The sequence below is a fragment of the Bos indicus x Bos taurus genome, chromosome 17, assembly GCF_003369695.1.
Source record: "Bos indicus x Bos taurus breed Angus x Brahman F1 hybrid chromosome 17, Bos_hybrid_MaternalHap_v2.0, whole genome shotgun sequence".
Taxonomy (NCBI): Eukaryota; Metazoa; Chordata; class Mammalia; order Artiodactyla; family Bovidae; genus Bos; species Bos indicus x Bos taurus.
The window spans coordinates 27,760,951-27,777,525 of NC_040092.1; the positions used below are offsets into that span (position 1 = coordinate 27,760,951).

General features: G+C 57.2%; 2 protein-coding genes across 3 annotated transcripts; one reads left to right on the forward strand and one right to left on the reverse strand.

The window, feature by feature from the left end:
- Nucleotides 1-1,380: 1,380 nt before the first annotated feature.
- Nucleotides 1,381-10,295, reverse strand: DDX51 (DEAD-box helicase 51). Of its 2 annotated transcripts, none has more exons than XM_027567106.1 (15): nucleotides 9,954-10,295; nucleotides 9,716-9,867; nucleotides 7,407-7,557; nucleotides 6,950-7,095; nucleotides 6,793-6,864; nucleotides 6,593-6,699; nucleotides 6,394-6,502; nucleotides 4,932-5,077; nucleotides 4,598-4,796; nucleotides 4,404-4,519; nucleotides 4,199-4,315; nucleotides 3,900-4,001; nucleotides 3,721-3,784; nucleotides 3,475-3,609; nucleotides 1,381-3,287 (listed from the first exon to the last, which is right to left on the reverse strand). In XM_027567106.1, exons 1-15 carry the CDS (start codon nucleotides 10,261-10,263, stop codon nucleotides 3,261-3,263), a joined length of 1,953 nt encoding a protein of 650 aa, XP_027422907.1. In that variant the 5' UTR covers nucleotides 10,264-10,295; the 3' UTR covers nucleotides 1,381-3,260. The 2 variants fall into 2 exon arrangements, with proteins under 2 accessions (XP_027422907.1, XP_027422908.1); XM_027567107.1 differs by having other exon boundaries at nucleotides 9,716-9,843; nucleotides 9,954-10,290.
- On the forward strand, nucleotides 10,287-16,121 carry NOC4L (nucleolar complex associated 4 homolog). Its single transcript, XM_027567108.1, has 15 exons — nucleotides 10,287-10,502; nucleotides 10,845-10,965; nucleotides 11,463-11,569; nucleotides 11,837-11,944; nucleotides 12,100-12,249; nucleotides 12,333-12,432; nucleotides 12,511-12,545; nucleotides 12,894-12,944; nucleotides 13,035-13,146; nucleotides 13,383-13,443; nucleotides 13,837-13,947; nucleotides 14,101-14,261; nucleotides 14,348-14,430; nucleotides 14,714-14,827; nucleotides 14,931-16,121. Exons 1-15 carry the CDS (start codon nucleotides 10,302-10,304, stop codon nucleotides 15,048-15,050), a joined length of 1,635 nt encoding a protein of 544 aa, XP_027422909.1. The 5' UTR covers nucleotides 10,287-10,301; the 3' UTR covers nucleotides 15,051-16,121.
- The last annotated feature ends 454 nt before the right edge of the window (nucleotides 16,122-16,575 follow it).

Here is a 16,575-nt window from a genome sequence, read left to right on the forward strand (position 1 = left end):
ACAGCATAATGATCTGGCACATCCATGGAAGGATTATCACACTAAGTTTAGTGAATGTTCATCACATGTAGATAGAACATTAAATAGAAAAAAATTTTCCTTATGGTGAAAATTCAGGATTTACTCTTCAATTTATCTATTTGGCCATGCCAGGTGTTAGTTACAGCATAAAGGATCTTTGATCTTCACTGCAGCATGCAGTGAAGGATTTACTTGGAACATGCAGGACTGCTTACTTATGGCATGTGGGATCTAGTTCCCCGACCAGGGATGGAATCCAGGTCCCCTGCAATGACAGTGTGGAGTCTTAGCCACTGGACCACCAGGGAAGTCCATGATCTACTCAACAACTTTCATACGTATCATGTATAATCTACAGCGTGCTAATTATACTTGTCATGTCGTACATTACATTCCTGGTACTTATTTACCTAATAAATGGAAGTCTGTACCTTTTGACCATTTCCAGTCCCTGCTTCTGGTAATGACATATCTTTTTTGATGAGTTTAATTGGTTGACTGCACTATTAGAGAAGGCAATGACACCCCACGCCAGTACTCTTGCCTGGAAAATCCCATGGACAGAGGAGCCTGGTAGGCTGCAGTCCATGAGGTTGCTAAGAGTCGGACGCAACTGAGCGACTTCACTTTCACGCATTGGAGAAGGAAATGGCAACCCACTCCAGTGTTCTTGCCTGGAGAATCCCAGGGATGGCGGCGCCTGGTGGGCTGCCATCTATGGGGTCGCACAGAGTCGGACACGACTGAAGCGACTTAGTAGCAGCAGCAGCACTGTTAATCCCTCCTACTTCACTCTTTCCTGAAGTCTTTTTTTATTCCAGATAAAATGCCTAGCAGGTCACTGTTGAAACCCAGCACCAAAAAGTGACCTGTACCTCCAGCCCACCTGAAAAGCACTGTTCCCTCCCGTCTCCCAGACACGTAGGGCCCTGGGGGCCCAGCAGGTGCAGGGGCTGCTGCAGGCCGACTCTGTATCTCCAGGTTCAGAGGGAAGTCTAAGGCAAGCCATGTCCAGTTTCCTTGTGGTCACTTGGCTACTTCCTTGGAAGGGAGGATGCCAGCAGGTCTGGACTCAGACCCCCTCCCTCTCCCACTGCTCAGGAGCACAGTTACATGGAGTCCTCGGCACATGGCACCCTTGGCCCCTGGTTGAAGCCTCCTGGCCTCCCGCCCTCTCTGCTGACCTGGCCCAGAGCCTCCACCTGTATCCCTGCACATGTACCCTCCCCGCCACTTGCACCCCATCTGAGAACTCGTGGACAGGCTCGGGGCCACTGTGCATACCCTGGGCCCTGCTGGGACAGTGGGGTTGGGGCTAGCCTGGCCACCCCACAATACTCGGTAAACGTGATACTGCAATTTTTTGTCCTGCTAGTATTTATTACAAAACTTTCAGGCTCAGCTGTTGTCTTTAGTCACCTTCTTCTGATATAAGCGTGTCTGGATGTAAAGAAAAGGGCAAGCTGAGGGGCAAGCCGGGATTTCCAATAACCCTATCACCACGGGGCACTGCACCCACCACCAGCCAGCCACTGCCCTTGCCTGCCCCTCCCCAGCCCACGTCCACACTTCATTCCTTTTATTCCGGTGCGCACACACCCTGTGTTCTCATCCATTCATCAGGTGATGAACACCTGGGATGTTTCTACTCCCTGGCTGTTAGGAGGAACACTGTCCTGCGTGAACACACGTTCATTCTCTGGGGCATGTGCCCAGGTGTGGGACTGCGGTCACACAGCAGCTGCACGGATGGCGGGTCACACCCACCAACAGTGCCAGCATGTGGGGCTGTCCCCATGTCAGTGCCACACCGGTACTATCCCGGCTCACTGCTGCAGGGGTGGCCTGTGTCTGGTATGCACCTCCTGGGTCATCAGTGACACCAAGCACCTTCTGATGACTTGTTGGCCAAACCCACCAGGAGGGGAGCCTCCGACATGCTGGGCAGGGGTGGGGGGTGGGGTGGCACAGGTTGAGCAGGAGCTCAAACACAGCTGGCCCTTGTCTGGATTTTCTTAGAGAAATGTTTCTCCATTTGCTATCTGCCCTTAGGACAATTTCTGGACTCTAAGCAGCTGTTTTTGTGATCTTGCCAGTAGTTTTGTTAGGGAGAGGGTCTATGGTATTCCCCGTTCCATCTCCTGGAAGTTGACTCCAGTCAACCTTACCTTCTGTGAGCAAAAGCTAGACCCAGTCACTAGGGGCTGTTGATTTATCAGAAATAAGACTCCGGTAATTTTGGGCGCTGTTTTTCAATAAACTGGACGCATCCAACCTGAGGTTTCCTGACAAGTGAGCCAGGCTTCTGCTTCACCACTGGCTACACCCGTGCCTCCCCTCACCCCCACCACTTGTGCAGACTGGTTCCAGCTCCTCGGGAAGCTGTGAGCCAAGCCATCTGTAATCGTGTCCCTCCAACACACAGGCTCAGACCACAGCCAGACAGCAGGCCCCTGTGCTCCCAGGGACTTTTTGCAGAAAGCAGTGCAGCTCCAGGTAGCGGCCACTGCCTCCCTGACTCGGTGACAGCGAGCACTCGGGAAGCCAGGACTTGTGGGTTGGGTTGTTACTCTGCCAAAACAAGTGACACGTGTCCAGGCAGAGATGAGAAGCCACAGTCAGTCCCCAGTTTAACACTTTATTTAACGTCACCACGTGAGTCTTGGAGATGAGGCTTGCTCACATCCAGCGGTTAGTGCTCTGAAGCCATTTTCTGGATGTTCATCTTACACACTCTGAATAATCATGAAGTAAAGCACTGATGACCACAGCGTGTCCTCTGGTCTCTGCAATGCCTCTCAGGGAATGGCTACCAAGTGGCTGGTGCTTTGCCCCAACAGTGAGGGACCCAGGGCCACCTCTCCCACTCAGGGTGGTGGTTCATGTCCTTAGAAGAACTGAATTCCTGAAGGCACTTCAAGGCTGACCCCCAACTTACAGCCAAACGAAGGCAGACACCACCCTGTCAGTTCTGGGCAAGTGTGAACAGCTTCATTGGAGCTTTGTCTCCAGGAAGACCACCTACGGGAAGCTGACCTGACCTTGTGCCCCCTTGCCGGTCTTGGGCCTGGGCCAAGCCTCCTGTGTGTCCTGGGGCCTGGTCTGAGGCAGCAGAGTACCTGGGGACCAAGACTCTTGCAACTGAGGAATCCCTGTCTCCTGCTCACGCGTCTGGCAGCCACTGCTCAGGATCTTTCCAGAAAGGAGGGAGCCCTCGCTGATGTGTCCCCAGTCCTGGCCTAGGCTGCCTTCTGCTTCCGCTCCTCCTGCAGGAGGGGAGACAGGGTTGGCCCACACCACCCTCCCTCACTCCCTGCACCAGCTCTGCCCATCCAAACCCGAGATGCCCTGAGCCTGCTCAGAAAGTGAGCCCAACCGTGGGCCTCACCGCCCCGTCTCCTCCCTCCACTTCGGGTTTCCCCGAGAGACGAGCCCCCGCGGTTGGCCCCTTACCTTGACAGCCTTCTCCAGCAGGGACAAGGCCTCCTCGTACTGCGGGACCAGCGGCTGCAGGAGCTCGCTGGGGGTGTCATGCCGCTCCAGCCCAGGCACCCCACCTTCCTCGAGCATGCGGAGGAACCTCCTCTCCTGGAGGGAAGCACACGAGGGGATGAGGTTCCTCCCTGCCCCCCTGCCCCACCCTGGGCGGCCCCGGGTAGAACCCAGCCCTGGCCTCCTGCGGAGACCACACAGACTGACCTGGACTTTAAGGAGCAGCGTGAAGGCCTGTCCGGATTTTCCTGCACGGGCAGTTCTTCCAACCCTGAAACCAAGCACAGCTACTGCAGAGCACTGGCCCCCAGCCCCTTAGGGATCTGAGGGAGCTGTGGTTCCTCCCCAGGCTACCCCTGCCCCCAGACCCAGGGTCAGGCCTGCACCTGTGCACGTAGGTCCGCAGATATTGGGGGGCATCGTAGTTGACCACCAGCTGCACGCCCTGCACGTCGATGCCGCGGGCCATGGCATCAGTGCTGATGAGACTGCCGGGATACAAGGGGCTGTGGGGCCTGTCTGAGGCCAGGAGCAGTGACACACCCCCGCTCCCAGTCTGCAGGGGACACGCCTATGAAGTCCAGAGGCGCATTTCCTACACCAGGGAACCTTCAGAAACCCAGCTGACCCCTGAGTGAGCGCCCCTCCCCAGAGCAGGACCCGGCCCATCTCGCCAGGTACTCACAGCTGGATCTTTCCCTGCTCAAACTGCTTCAAGATGCTCTTCCTCTGGCCAGGCCCATAGCGGGAGGAGAACTCGGCCACAGTCACACCCCCAAAAGCCTGGACCAGCAGGAATAGCCTGCATGGGAGAAGCCAAAGCCCAGTGGGCTGGAGCAGAACCACCTCTGCCTCCGCTCCTGCACCCGCCCTGGGCAGCCAGGCCTCACCTGTGTGAGTTCTCGCGGGAGTTGGTGAAACAGAGGACCCGTGAGAAGTTCATTTCCAAGATCAGATGCAGGATGACTAATGGCTTGAAGCGGAGACTGCAGGGCACGTAGTGATGCTGTGGGGGACGGCATGGGGTTGGCCAGGACCCAGGTGCCTAGATGCACCCCCTCCCCACCCCCAGTGCCCTGCTCACCTTGAGCCCTGTGGGGAAGGTGTACTTCCCACCTGAGTCCTCGTCCACGTCAATGTCGGGGTCACTGGGGCCCCTGTGTGCTGACCCCGTTGAGAAGAGCCGGGGCTGGTAAAGGCCGAGCTGCTGTAGCTTTTCGGGGTTCTGGGTCAGAGTGGCTGAGAAGAGTAGCTTCTGCAGGGGCATCTGGGGACAGCACATGCTGAAAGGGAATGGGGTACTGGAAAAGCAGCCACAGCTCAACCAGCAGGCCCTCCAGCCCGGCACGGACGGCTCAAGGGACCAGCTCAGGGCAGCTCCACTGGGCCAGGAGCAGAGCAAGCTCAGGGCTGGGTACCTGGCAGCAGTCAACACCCGGGGCTGCGTTCTCTGGAACACAGCACAGGGATCCCTGGGGCCTTCACTGGGAAAGGCAGCAGCCACCACCCGTGGCAGCCAGGACTGGTGCATGCTGTCGATCATGCGGTCAGCCTCATCAATGATCTGCAGGAGACAGGAAACTGAGGTCAGCTTCAGCTCTAAGCCCAGCTGGCCTCTGCTGGGAGCCAGCACGGGAGCCCCACCCATGACAAGGTCATGTGGGAGAGTTCTGGTGGGCAAGGCAAGCCAGAACTCGAGGGGTGCCCCTCTGGGCCTGCCTGAGCGTCTACCCCAAAACCAGAATCTGTTTTACTATTTTACGACTTTCACCAACTCTTCTGACATTAACGGGGGGCTATCCCCGACCACCTTTCTCTGTAAGAAAATCAACTTAAAACTCTAGTTAATAAGTCTCCTGGGCATAATAGGAGTGTTTCAATTCAAACCCCTCTGATGACTTTCTAGCTTGCCTGACAGGTTTGTTCAGATTCACAACCTCCCAACTACGGGAAGCTTAAGATATTCTAATAATGCAGAGCTTCTCAGAGAGTTAAAATTGTTAAATAGAACTAGTAGAGGATTTCTTTGTTGAGCTAATGCTTGCTGCCAAGTTTCCATATCCCTTACCTACTGTGTCCCTGGGAGTGTATTGATTAATATAGCTGGTGTATAGACATGTAAGTAGTAGCTTTAATGTTTGTAACCTTGGACCCTTGAGTTAACTCTTCTCTTATTATAGCCCACCACACTTTTGCCCTATAGGAATGCAACTTTATCTAATGCTTTCAGAGGGTGGCGCCTGACTTTAGAATAATCACCATTAGAGAAAAATAAGTTTTCTGAAGAAAGGGTCATAAAATGTTAACAGGCCTTCTCGCCAGAAGATGATGTAAATCACCTAAAGCTTTTGCATATGATAAGTGTGCAGAAAGAAAGCCTGGCTTCGATAAGGATCAAGGACTGCTGACCTTGCATGACTCTACCTGCACCCCCTCCCCACCCATTATCCTCTATGCACAACTTAAGGTATAAAAACTACTTTGGAAAACAAAGTGCGGGCCTTGCTCACCGAAGCTCGGTCTCCCCTTGTAATTCTCTTTCCTTTTCCTTTTCTGGCTGATCTCCCTGGAGCGCAGAGGCTCTCTGCATTCACTTTCCTGCCTGGGCTTCTAAGACCCACTCGAGAAGGTGCCTAAGGTGGGGCACCTTCTGCGATTCGAGAGGGCACCTGCGGCCTACGTGAACAGAGCAAGTCCTGTGCTAGGGCTTTACTGGCTTTCTGTGTAAACCAAGGAATATCAGCCTCTTTTCTCTCCTCTATTTTCTTAACTGCAAAATTCTTTCCTTATCTCTTTATCTATTCTTTTATTCATGCCATCCTCCCCGAGGGAATCCCTCGTTCCTGCCGGGGTAGGCCTCCCTCCAGGCGGATGACCTACCAGGAAGCGGAGGTGCTGGAGGCTGAATCCTGGGGTCTGGTCGATGTGGTCCACCAGGCGGCCAGGGGTGGCCACCATGATGTCGGCCAGGCAGCGGAAGCCGTCTGCTCTGTGGAGCAGAGGGTGGCTCAGCGAGGTCCCCTGGCACTGACCAAGTGAGCCTGCCTCCCTAAGGCGCCCACAGCCCAGCAGGACCTACGTCTTCTGCACGAGGCTCTCCTGCTCCTTAGCCAGTGACTTCTGCCCAGTGATCAGGGCTACTCGAAGAGGAGTGGCATCCGTATAGACATTGAACACTTTGCTCACCTGGAAGAGGAGTGGCCATCACCAGTGTGATCTGAGGCCCCCCTGCAGCAACAAAGACCCTGGATCTGACCTCCAGGCATGGGGTCCACGTACCTGCTGGGCCAGCTCCTTGGTTGGCAGCACAACCAGGGCACGAACCTGGCACACAGCTCGATGTAGCAGGGCCTGCAGAGGAGGACGACCGCTCGTGTCAGCAGGGTCACTCCCTGCCTGCATGCCCAACTGGAGGGTGAGGGGTCCTTATGCTCACCTGCACCACAGGGATGACGAAGGCCAGGGTCTTCCCGCTGCCCGTTGGGGCAGAAACACAGAGGTCGCTAGGCCGGTAGCCGCCTCTGCTGACCAGAAACCCATTGGCTGTGCTCTCTAGGACAGCAGGAATCACTGCAGCCTGCACTGGACAGGGAAGGGAAAGAGGCAGGTCATGTCTGTGCAGGGACACCCAGGATTAGCACAGGCTCTGAGGCCAGAAATAGCGTCTTCCCCGTCTGTGACCTCTAGGCTGGGCTCTCCCTCAGGGTCGGCACCAGGGCCTCCAGGAGTGTTGAAGAGGCTGAAGGCACTGAGACCAAGTCCACACGTGACACTGGACGTGTACAGGGGCTGCCTGTGTTGGCAGCTGCTGAGTGAGGCCCTGCATGGCTCTGAACATGCTCTAGAAGGAACCCTACCCCCGTCCCCAGTCCACCTGCCCAGGGCTGGGGCACCTGGAAAGTAGGATGAGATGCCCTGTGCCCGCAGCTTCTTCTGCAGGTCTGGGTGAACTTCAGGGATGTCTTCAATAGGCACCAAGCCTTCCGTTACATTCTTTCCAACACAGCTTGGCTGAGCCAACCACACTGGCAGGAAAGGCTGGACCTATCACAAAGGACAGAAGAGAAAGACCAGGTCAATTCTCCAGAGCCAGATGGGCAAGGCCTGGGAAGCCAAGAACTCAAAACACTCAGGCTAAAGAGGCTATAGAAACAGGCAAGGCTTCAAACTTCTCCCAGCCCTTTTTTTCCTCCACTGCCTATGGGATCTGAGTTGCTGTTGAGGGATTGAACCCTCAGGGATCGAACCCAGGTCCTTGGCAGTGAAAGTATGGAATCCTAATCACTGGACCATCAGGGAGTGCCCAGCTTTTCCCAGCTTTTCCTTGACCCCTACAACTCACTCTCCATGTGACATTTAAAGGAACTGAGAAATACAATCCAAAATGTGCCACTCCATGAGCCAAACAAACCACCCAGGGACTTACCTTCGCACTTATGATAACATCCATGTTCTAAAAATATCTGTGCTCTGAGCCACAGCTCCAGGGCCTCATGACCTGGCAGTTTCTCGCCCCCCAAGTACACAACCCCCTCCATGCTTTTTATACACTAAGCTCATTAGTACCTCAGGGCCTGTGCTCCAATCCGGCCTTCTGCCTGGCACACACTTCCCTGCCCCTCTTCCCCCATCTTAACTAGGCTGATTTCTGTCTTTGAGAAAGACAGATCCCAACTCAATGTAGATCTCCCAATAAGGACCTACTCTACAGCACAGGAAACTCTATTCCATACTGTGTAATAAGCTATATGGGAATAGAACCTAAAAGAGAATGGATATAAAATGCTTGCTCCTTGGAAGAAAAGCTATGACCAATCTAGACAGCGTATTAAAAAGCAGAAACATTACTTTGCCAACAAAGGTCCATATAGTCAAGGGTATTGTTTTTCCAGTAGTCATGTATGGATGTGAGAGTTGGACCATAAAGACGGGTGAGGGCCAAAAAACTGATACTTTTGAACTGTGGTGTTGGAGAAGATTCCTGAGAGTCCCTTGGACTGCAAGGAGATCCAATCTGTCAATCCTAAAGGAAATCAACCCTGAATGTTCATCGGAAGGACTGATGCTGAAGCTGAAACTCCAATACTTTGGCCACCTGATGTGAAGAGCTGACTCATTAAAAAAGACCTTGATGCTGGGAAAGATTGAAGGCAAGAGAAGGGGACAACAAAGGACAAGATGGTTGGATGGCATCACCGACTTATTGGACGTGAGTCTGAGCAAGCTCTGGGAGATGGTGAAGGACAGGGAAGCCTGGCCTGTTGCAGTCCATGGGGTGGCAAAGAGTCAGACACGACTGAGCAACTGAACAATAAATATATAACTGACTCACTTTGCTATATAACAGAAATTAACAAAACGCTGTAAATCAATACTTTGATACTGCTGCTGCTACTGCTGCTAAGTCACTTCAGTTGTGTCCGACTCTGTGCGACCCCATAGACGGCAGCCCACCAGGCTCCCCCCGTCCCTGGGATTCTCCAGGCAAGAACACTGGAGTGGGTTGCCATTTCCTTCTCCAATGCATCAAAGTGAAAAGTGAAAGTGAAGTCACTCAGTCGTGTCCGACCCTCAGCGACCCCATGGACTGCATCCTTCCAGGCTCCTCCGTCCATGGGATTTTCCAGGCAAGAGTACTGGAGTGGGGTGCCACTGCCTTCTCCAATACTCTGATAAAACTAAAAGAAAAGAAAAAAAGTGGATCTCTTTACAAGGGCTCTGCCAAGCCTCTCTTATTTTTCCTAGTGACTGTCACCATCCAAACACCCTTTAGCTCCAGAATTTGTTTACTGAAATCTCTTGTGCTAAGATAAAGCTGCAACTCCCAGGTAGAATCTCCTGTTTGTTTGGTAAGCAAGTGTGAGCACAGTAGAACCTCCTTAAATGTGCACCAAGGAAGAGAAGCTGTTTCGAGATCTCTGTGACGGCAGCACAGAAACCAAGTCGATCTCATAGATTATGAAAAAAAGAGAAGTTTTACAATTGAAGGTAGAAACGCTGAGCTTGCACAGAACTCAAACGATTAGTAGCCACCGCAGACAAAACAGCTGAGGCTTCAGTAGTCAGCCCACTCAGTAAGTCACTCGCTGAACACAAACCTGACACCCACCAGGTGCAGGCACCGTTCTCCAAGCTGCTCCACGAACACGAGCCGCGTTAACGACAGTCACCCCAGCTCTGCAGCCTCCCCGAGGCCTCTCACCTTTGGCACCTTGCTTCTCCCGAAGCCCCCGAGCACCAGGGCGTGCGTTAGGGGTCCAGAGGCCTCTTCTGGGGGTGGTCCGCCCCGGCCCTCCGGCGATCCTGCGGCTTCGGCGCCCACGCTGCTCTCCGCGGGTGTCTCTTCACTGCTCTCTGCGCGGCAGAAGCGGGGCCGGGGCGGCTGTCAGCACCACGCGGCCCCGAGTCTCAGGACCCCGCCCCGGCCCGCGAGGCCCCACCTGCGCCCTCGTCCTCGTTCTCGTCCTCGTCGTCGGTCTTCTGCCGCTTGTTGGGGGGCGCGGGCGGGCTTCCTGGTTCCCTGCCGCCCTCGCGCCTCCGAGTTCTGCGAGGTCGCCGCCGCCGTTTCCCCGCCGCCGGCGCGCTCTGCGCGGCCTCCTCGGGCGCTTGCTGCGGCGGCTGCTTCTGCAGCTGCCGCTCTCGGGCCCGGCACTGCAGCCGCTCCAGCAGCGCGCGAGCCCGGCCGTCTGCCTCGGCCTCCGCCCCGGCCGCCTCGGGGCCAGCGTACCGCGCGACGTGGAAGAGCGCCATGCCGGCCACCACGCACCTCTCCTGCTCGGCGCGCAGCGATGACGGCGGGGACGGGGCGTGACGTCAGTGGCGCGCCAGACGGCGGAGCGACGGGTCTGGTCTGTCCCGCGTGGGGTGGCGGCATGGAGGGGGACGCCGGCCCCGGGGACGCGCGGCGGGCGCTGGGCCACCTAGTGGAGGCGGTACTGGCCAGCCGCGGCGAGGCCAACGCCGTGTTCGACATCCTGGCCGTTCTGCAGGTGGGGGCACGTGTGGTGTGGCGGGGGTCGCGGCCGGGTCCGCGGGTTAGAGACCAGGATGGGGGTCTCCTCGGGCACGGACGAAGTGGGATTTGGTCTCGGATGGGGGCAGATAATTGTGAGGTGGAGTCCAGGGCTATACTGGAAGTTTTCTCCAGCCTCGCAGGGCTCTAGGTTGGAGGGTCCCGGGGCGGGGCTGGGGGAGCTTTGACAGAGGTGGGATGGGAGAATCACGCCGGGATCAGGGGTGGAGGGGGATGGGGCTGAAGTCCTGGTCGGGAAAGGGAGCAGGGGCCACAGTTCCTGACGGGGTACCCTGCGAACACCGGCATCTCCCCACAGTCTGAGGACCAGGAGGAGATCCAGGAAGCCGTGCACGCATGCAGCCGACTTTTCGGGGCCCTGCTGGCCCGAGGAGAACTGTTTGTGGGACAACTGCCCTCTGAGGAGATGGTCCTGACAGGTGAGTGTCCAGGAGGGCCTAGTCTTGACAGTGTTGGAGAGGGACTTCGCTGACATGGAATGAGCCCCCCAACCCTACCCCAAACTCCATCACGGGCCATGCAGGTGGGTGGGATCAGGGGATTATATTTGGGGAAAGGGGTGGGGTTCAAAGTAATACAGACTTTGAGGCTGAGTTTAAGTAAAGAATGGATGGGGTATAACTGTGTCTCGTGCCTCTTGTGGGATTTGACATTCTGGAGCGTTGGCTGTTAGTACCACGAAGATTGAGGTGTATGTGTCTGGTCCTTGGGATGTCTGGGTCTTGGGATGAGAGAGAGGGCCTAGCCCAAGTAGGACCTACCCTGCCTGCCTGTGGGAACGTGCTGGTCCCACCCCAGGTCTGGAGCCACAGTGACTCGTTTCCACTCATTCCCTGGTTGCCCAGAGTAGAAGGCAGGGGGAGGTTGGGGCTGGCACCAGTCAGGGTGTGGGCTGACCACCCTGTCCCGCCTACAGGGTCCCGGGGGGCCACTCGCAAATACAAGATTTGGATGCGGCACCGGTACCAGAGCTGCTGCAACCGCCTGGGGGAGCTGTTGGCTCACCCCTCCTTTCAGGTCAAGGTGAGCTGGGGTGATTGGCTTTGCCTCTTACCTGCACGGCCCCTGCCCCACCTTCTCTGCACAGCAGGGGTCTGGGGCTGTGACTGCAGACCCCTCGCTAGGTAAGGATGTTCTCTCTTTCTGTGGCTGGTTTCGAGGGTGTGGTTTCATTCTGTCTCCTGACTCTGCCCGGAGTGTGGTTTTGCGGGCATTCAGGTCTAAGCACCTGTCTGCAGGGGTAACATGTGAGGATGTGCAGCGTGGTCCCTTTGCCATCCCTCCTCCTAGGAGCTGGCCCTCAGCACACTCATGAAGTTTGTGCAGCTGGAGGGTGAGCACCCACTGGAGAAGCCCAAGTGGGAAGGCAACTATCTGTTCCCCCACCAGCTCTTCATGGTGAGTCTTGGGGTCTCCCCCAGCCATCTATGGGTTGTGGGGTTGAGGGGACTCTCGCAGCTCCTCTAGACTCTGGTTTGTGAGCTCCACCTCAGGGCTGTCTGTCCTGGGGGTGGGAGAGATGCTCAGTGCCCTGCCCTGCTCCCCATGTGCAGTTGGTGGTGGGAGGCCTGCTGTCTCCAGAGGAGGACCGCTCCCTGCTCCTCTCCCAGTTCCGGGAGTATCTGGAACACGATGACATCCGCTACCATACGATGCAGGCCGCCTCCAACACCGTGGCCCGGACCACCGATGGGCGCCCTGAGGTGAGCCACCCAGGTCCCTGGGAGCAGGGAGGGAGGGGGCAGTGGGCATGCAGCATCCAGGTGCTCAGCCTGGCCTCTGACAGGTGCCCCTCACTTTCTGGAACAATGCCTTCATGCTGCTGTCCTCTGTGAGCCTGCCCCGCCAGGAGAGCACCCTCTCCAGCTTCTATGTGAAGCACACAGGTGAGTGTTGGGGGTGGGAGGGCGGGCAGGAGGGGCCCGCCGGGTCGCATGTCTGGTGACCCCTTGCATTCCTTGCAGAGCTGTCAGACAAGTGGAAGGTCGTTCATCTGAAGGTGAGACTCCCTGGACAGATGGTTGGTTGGCCTTCCTGGGAACCACCTGATCCTAGGCCAGCACCTCCTTCCTAGCCTCAACAGTGGGGTCAGGAGGTGGAGACAGGAGGACCCAAGGAGGAGAGGATGCCCACAGGCACGGTTCCCGGAGGTCAGAGGCAGCCTGCCCGGACCTCTTGGGTGCTGAGTGTTATTGCCAGGGGTGGGCTATGAACACTGACCCTGTGGTCCCGAGGGAGGTTTTCTCTCGCCGCGACCCCTTAGGTCCTGTCCTGGTATCAGAGGCAGGAGGAGGGTGGGGTGAGACTGAGAACGTGGGGGACCTCGACCCCTGCCGCTTCCCTGCAGGAGCACAGGAAGGCCTTCCAGCAGATGTGGCTCCACTTCCTCAAGCACCAGGTAGGAAGATGGGGAGGGACCCAGGGCAGGGCACCAGTATGGGGCTCTCGGGATGGGGAAGCCGGCACCCTGACCTGCTGCTTCCCGCAGCTGCCTCTCCGCGTCTGCAAGAAGGTGCTAGTAATCATGCACGACTCCATCCTGCCCCACCTGGCGCAGCCCAGCCTCATGATCGACTTCCTCACCCGCGCCTATGACATCGGTGAGCAGGAGATGCCCGGCGGGCCCAGAGCGGGACCGGGCATGGGGTGGTGCTTTGCGTTCCTGGATGCCGGCATCCAGCAGGGTTGAGAGCAGGGGCCCAGCTGGTCAGCAGTATTTGTACTGGAGGTTTTTTCCTACCTCCCATCTGGCGGATGGCCTCTGGCTTTGCTGGAATCTCGTTCCCAGAGTTGGGGTGCTGTTAGGTTGGGGCTTCACAGCTGTGTCTGTCTGCAGGTGGAGCCGTCAGCCTGCTGGCCTTGAATGGACTTTTCATCTTGATTCATAAACACAACCTGTGAGTGTCTGCCTGGGGGTTTGTAGGCCTTTTAGCTCTGCTAAAAGGTCCTTGACCTGAGCTGGCATTTTTTAAAAACTTAATTTATCTCTTTCTGGCTGTGCTGGCTCTCCATTGCCACGTGGACTTTTCTCTCCTTGAGGCGAGCACTCTCTAGTTGTGGTGACTTCTCCTGTTGCGGAGCACAGGCTCAATAGTCGTGGTGCACGGGCTTAGTTGCCTCATAGCATCCAAGATCTTCCTGGACCAGGGATCAAACCCGAGTCTCCTGCATTGGCAAGTGGATTTTTTTAACCACTAAGCCACCAGGGAGGCCCCCAGGTCAGGGTTCTGATCTATTCTCTCTGTGGCTTCTCCCCACACGTGCCCCCCTCACTTACCTCACCCTCCTAGGGAGTACCCTGACTTCTACCGGAAGCTGTATGGCCTTCTCGATCCATCCGTCTTCCACGTGAAGTACCGGGCCCGCTTCTTTCACTTGGCTGACCTCTTCCTGTCGTCCTCGTGAGTACAGGGGAGGGGGTGGGACTAGGGGATACCTGGCCTAGCTCAGCGCGACAGGGGCTACCTGGGCCCCACTGAGTCCTGCGGGGTAGGAAGGGAAGCTCGGGGCCTGTGCAGGGGGCAGCAGGGTCTCACGCCCACTGCCCTGCCCAGGCACCTGCCTGCCTACCTGGTGGCTGCCTTCACCAAGCGTCTGGCGCGCCTGGCCCTGACAGCACCCCCCGAGGCCCTGCTCATGGTCCTGCCCTTTATCTGCAACCTGCTGCGCAGACACCCGGCCTGCCGGGTCCTCATGCATCGGCCCCGGGGCCCTGGTGAGTGCGGCTGGAGGTGGAGGAGGCTGGGCCGCGAGGCCAGTACGTGGGGGTGAGTGGAGATCAGCCCTGGATCTTGTTCCTAGAGCTGGACGCCGACCCCTATGACCCCACAGAGGAGGACCCGGCCCAGAGCCGAGCCCTGGAGAGCTCCCTGTGGGAGCTGCAGGTAAGGGCACCCTGACTGCCCAGATCACACCCTAAGCTTCCTGGAGCCACCCTCCCCGGGGCACTTTCCCTGGCCACCCGCCCAGCTCTGCTTGTGTGTCTCTGCCCAGCTCCTTCCTCTGGCCTTTGTCCTCCAGGATCCCATCTTGCCCCATCACTTTGGTTTCCCAAGGGAGTCTTTGGAGTTTCCACTCTGTCCCCCTCCCCGGGCTGCTGAAGCACTGGGATGTCCACTGCTCAGTGCTGCCCGAGGAGGGCTGGTGAAATCCCATATGTCCCTCCAGGCCCTCCAGCAGCATTACCACCCCGAGGTGTCCAAGGCCGCCAGCGCCATCAACCAGGCACTGTCCGTGCCCGAGGTCAGCATCGCCCCGCTGCTGGAGGTCACCGCCTTTGAGGTAAGGGCGTGGGGCGGGGCTTCAGTGGAGAGGGTAGAGGGGCGGGGGGATGGGGTGGCCGCGGCTGCACAGTGCAGACTGACTGTCCATCCTTTCCTTGCAGATCTTTGAGCGGGACCTGAAGAAGAAGGGGCCTGGGTCGGTGCCGCTGGAGTTCATCCCAGCACGGGGCCTGCTGGGCCGGCGGGAGGACCTCTGTGCCCAGCATTTCACGCTGAGCTGACCCTGTGCCTCCTGCTCCCCACCACCCCCCATAAGTGGTTTCATAGCAGAGCTATTCGGGTGGGCTGGTGGGTCGGGGTCTAGGGAAGCCCACCCCCTCTTCCTTAGCCTATGGGGCTGGGATCAATGCTGGCAGCGTGCCCTCATGACTGCAGTGTGTTGCTGGCCTCGCTGGAACATGCTACCCAGGGACCCTCCATTCTCTGCAGCCTGGTGGGGACATAGGTGGGGGTTTATGGGGGAAGGAGGTACAGGAGCAGTCCCTGCCCCCAGGGCTGCAGTTACGAGCATGCTGGTTCATCCCTCCAGCCCCTCCACGCCCTGAGCAGAGCAGGCGCCTTGGCCGCAGGCCAGCAGCTGCTTGTGTTTCCAGGGTGGTTTTTTTTTTTTAGTCTCCTGTTTTACCATGGATGCTTGGTTCTCCATCTACAGCAGTGACCCCATTTCTTTAAGAAGCTGGTTTATTCAAGCACACAACTGGTGCTAGCTTACATTTGGCAGGGACTGAGCAAGCCGTGGCAGGGGCAGGGGGCGGGCGGTGGCTCTCAAGCCCAGCAGGAAGAGACCCTCGCTGCCCCCAGCAGCCTCCTGTCCCCACCATGTTCTGGGCACACCCCTCCCCAACTCCACCTGCACCCCTATCCAGAGGAGCAGGGTGTGAGCTCACAGCAGGCACCCTGGGAGTCACAGCAGGGAATAGTTAAGCCAGTTTGGTCTCCGGGGACCCTCACTGCCAGCCCAGGGTCCTAGTGTGCACTCAGCACCCCGTTGGGAGCAGCACACGGCACGGCCCCACTGTCCTGAGAGAACCAGGGACGCTCCTCCCCGCCCTGGAGATCGCCTTGTCCCTGGGGTGCAGGGCCTGCCTCGGGCCTGGGGGCCCTCATGCACGTTCGTGGTGAGTGGTTTCCAGGGTCCCGGACAGCCTGGCACCAGGAGTGTCCAGTGAGCCAGAGGCTGCCATGGCCTCATCAGGGACACCAGGGGGCAGTGCTGGATGGGCCTGAGTCCTCTCGCTTTTCCTGAAAAATAGCAGTATGTAAAAATTTAAATAAATTATGAAATGCGAACACGTTTTCTTGGTCTTACCTGGGTTCAGCCTCCTGTGCTCCCCGCAGTTCCTCACTCTGGCAGCTCGGGGACGCCCGCCCACAGCCACTCTTGACCCCTAGACAGCTGCACTTTGGATGGTTGACCTTGGGCAGGTTCCCGTTTCCTGTTGGAGAAAGGGGCTGAGAGTGCCCTTCCCAGAGGCCATGCAATTGGCTGAGTGGCTGTAGGTGAGCAGTGAGCGGTGGTGAGAACTGAGCAGGGTTGGAGAAAGGAGGGCGGGGTATCCTGCTGGGGTCTGTTTTCTTTCCCCGTTTCTGTACTCCTAGAATGACTACATCCTGTGTGCTGCCCACCCTCTAGGAGAGGTCGAGTACGCCCCCCACCCCCACCCCACATAGACATGTTATTTCCTAGCTTGGGTCGGAGTTTTTACAACCGGCTTTTAAAAATTTCAGATATACAATGAACACATT

Coding starts and splice junctions, on each gene's coding strand:
- DDX51 (XM_027567106.1), bottom strand. CDS start 10,263: ATGGCGCTCTTCCACGTCGCGCGGTACGCTGGCCCCGAGGCGGCCGGG. Junction 6,865..6,949: donor TCGTCATCCCTGTGGTGCAG/GTGAGCATAAGG, acceptor CCTCCTCTGCAG/GCCCTGCTACATCGAGCTGT. Junction 4,316..4,403: donor TCCCGCGAGAACTCACACAG/GTGAGGCCTGGC, acceptor TCTCCCATGCAG/GCTATTCCTGCTGGTCCAGG.
- NOC4L (XM_027567108.1), top strand. CDS start 10,302: ATGACGGCGGGGACGGGGCGTGACGTCAGTGGCGCGCCAGACGGCGGA. Junction 11,945..12,099: donor TCCCCCACCAGCTCTTCATG/GTGAGTCTTGGG, acceptor CCCCATGTGCAG/TTGGTGGTGGGAGGCCTGCT. Junction 14,262..14,347: donor GCATCGGCCCCGGGGCCCTG/GTGAGTGCGGCT, acceptor TCTTGTTCCTAG/AGCTGGACGCCGACCCCTAT.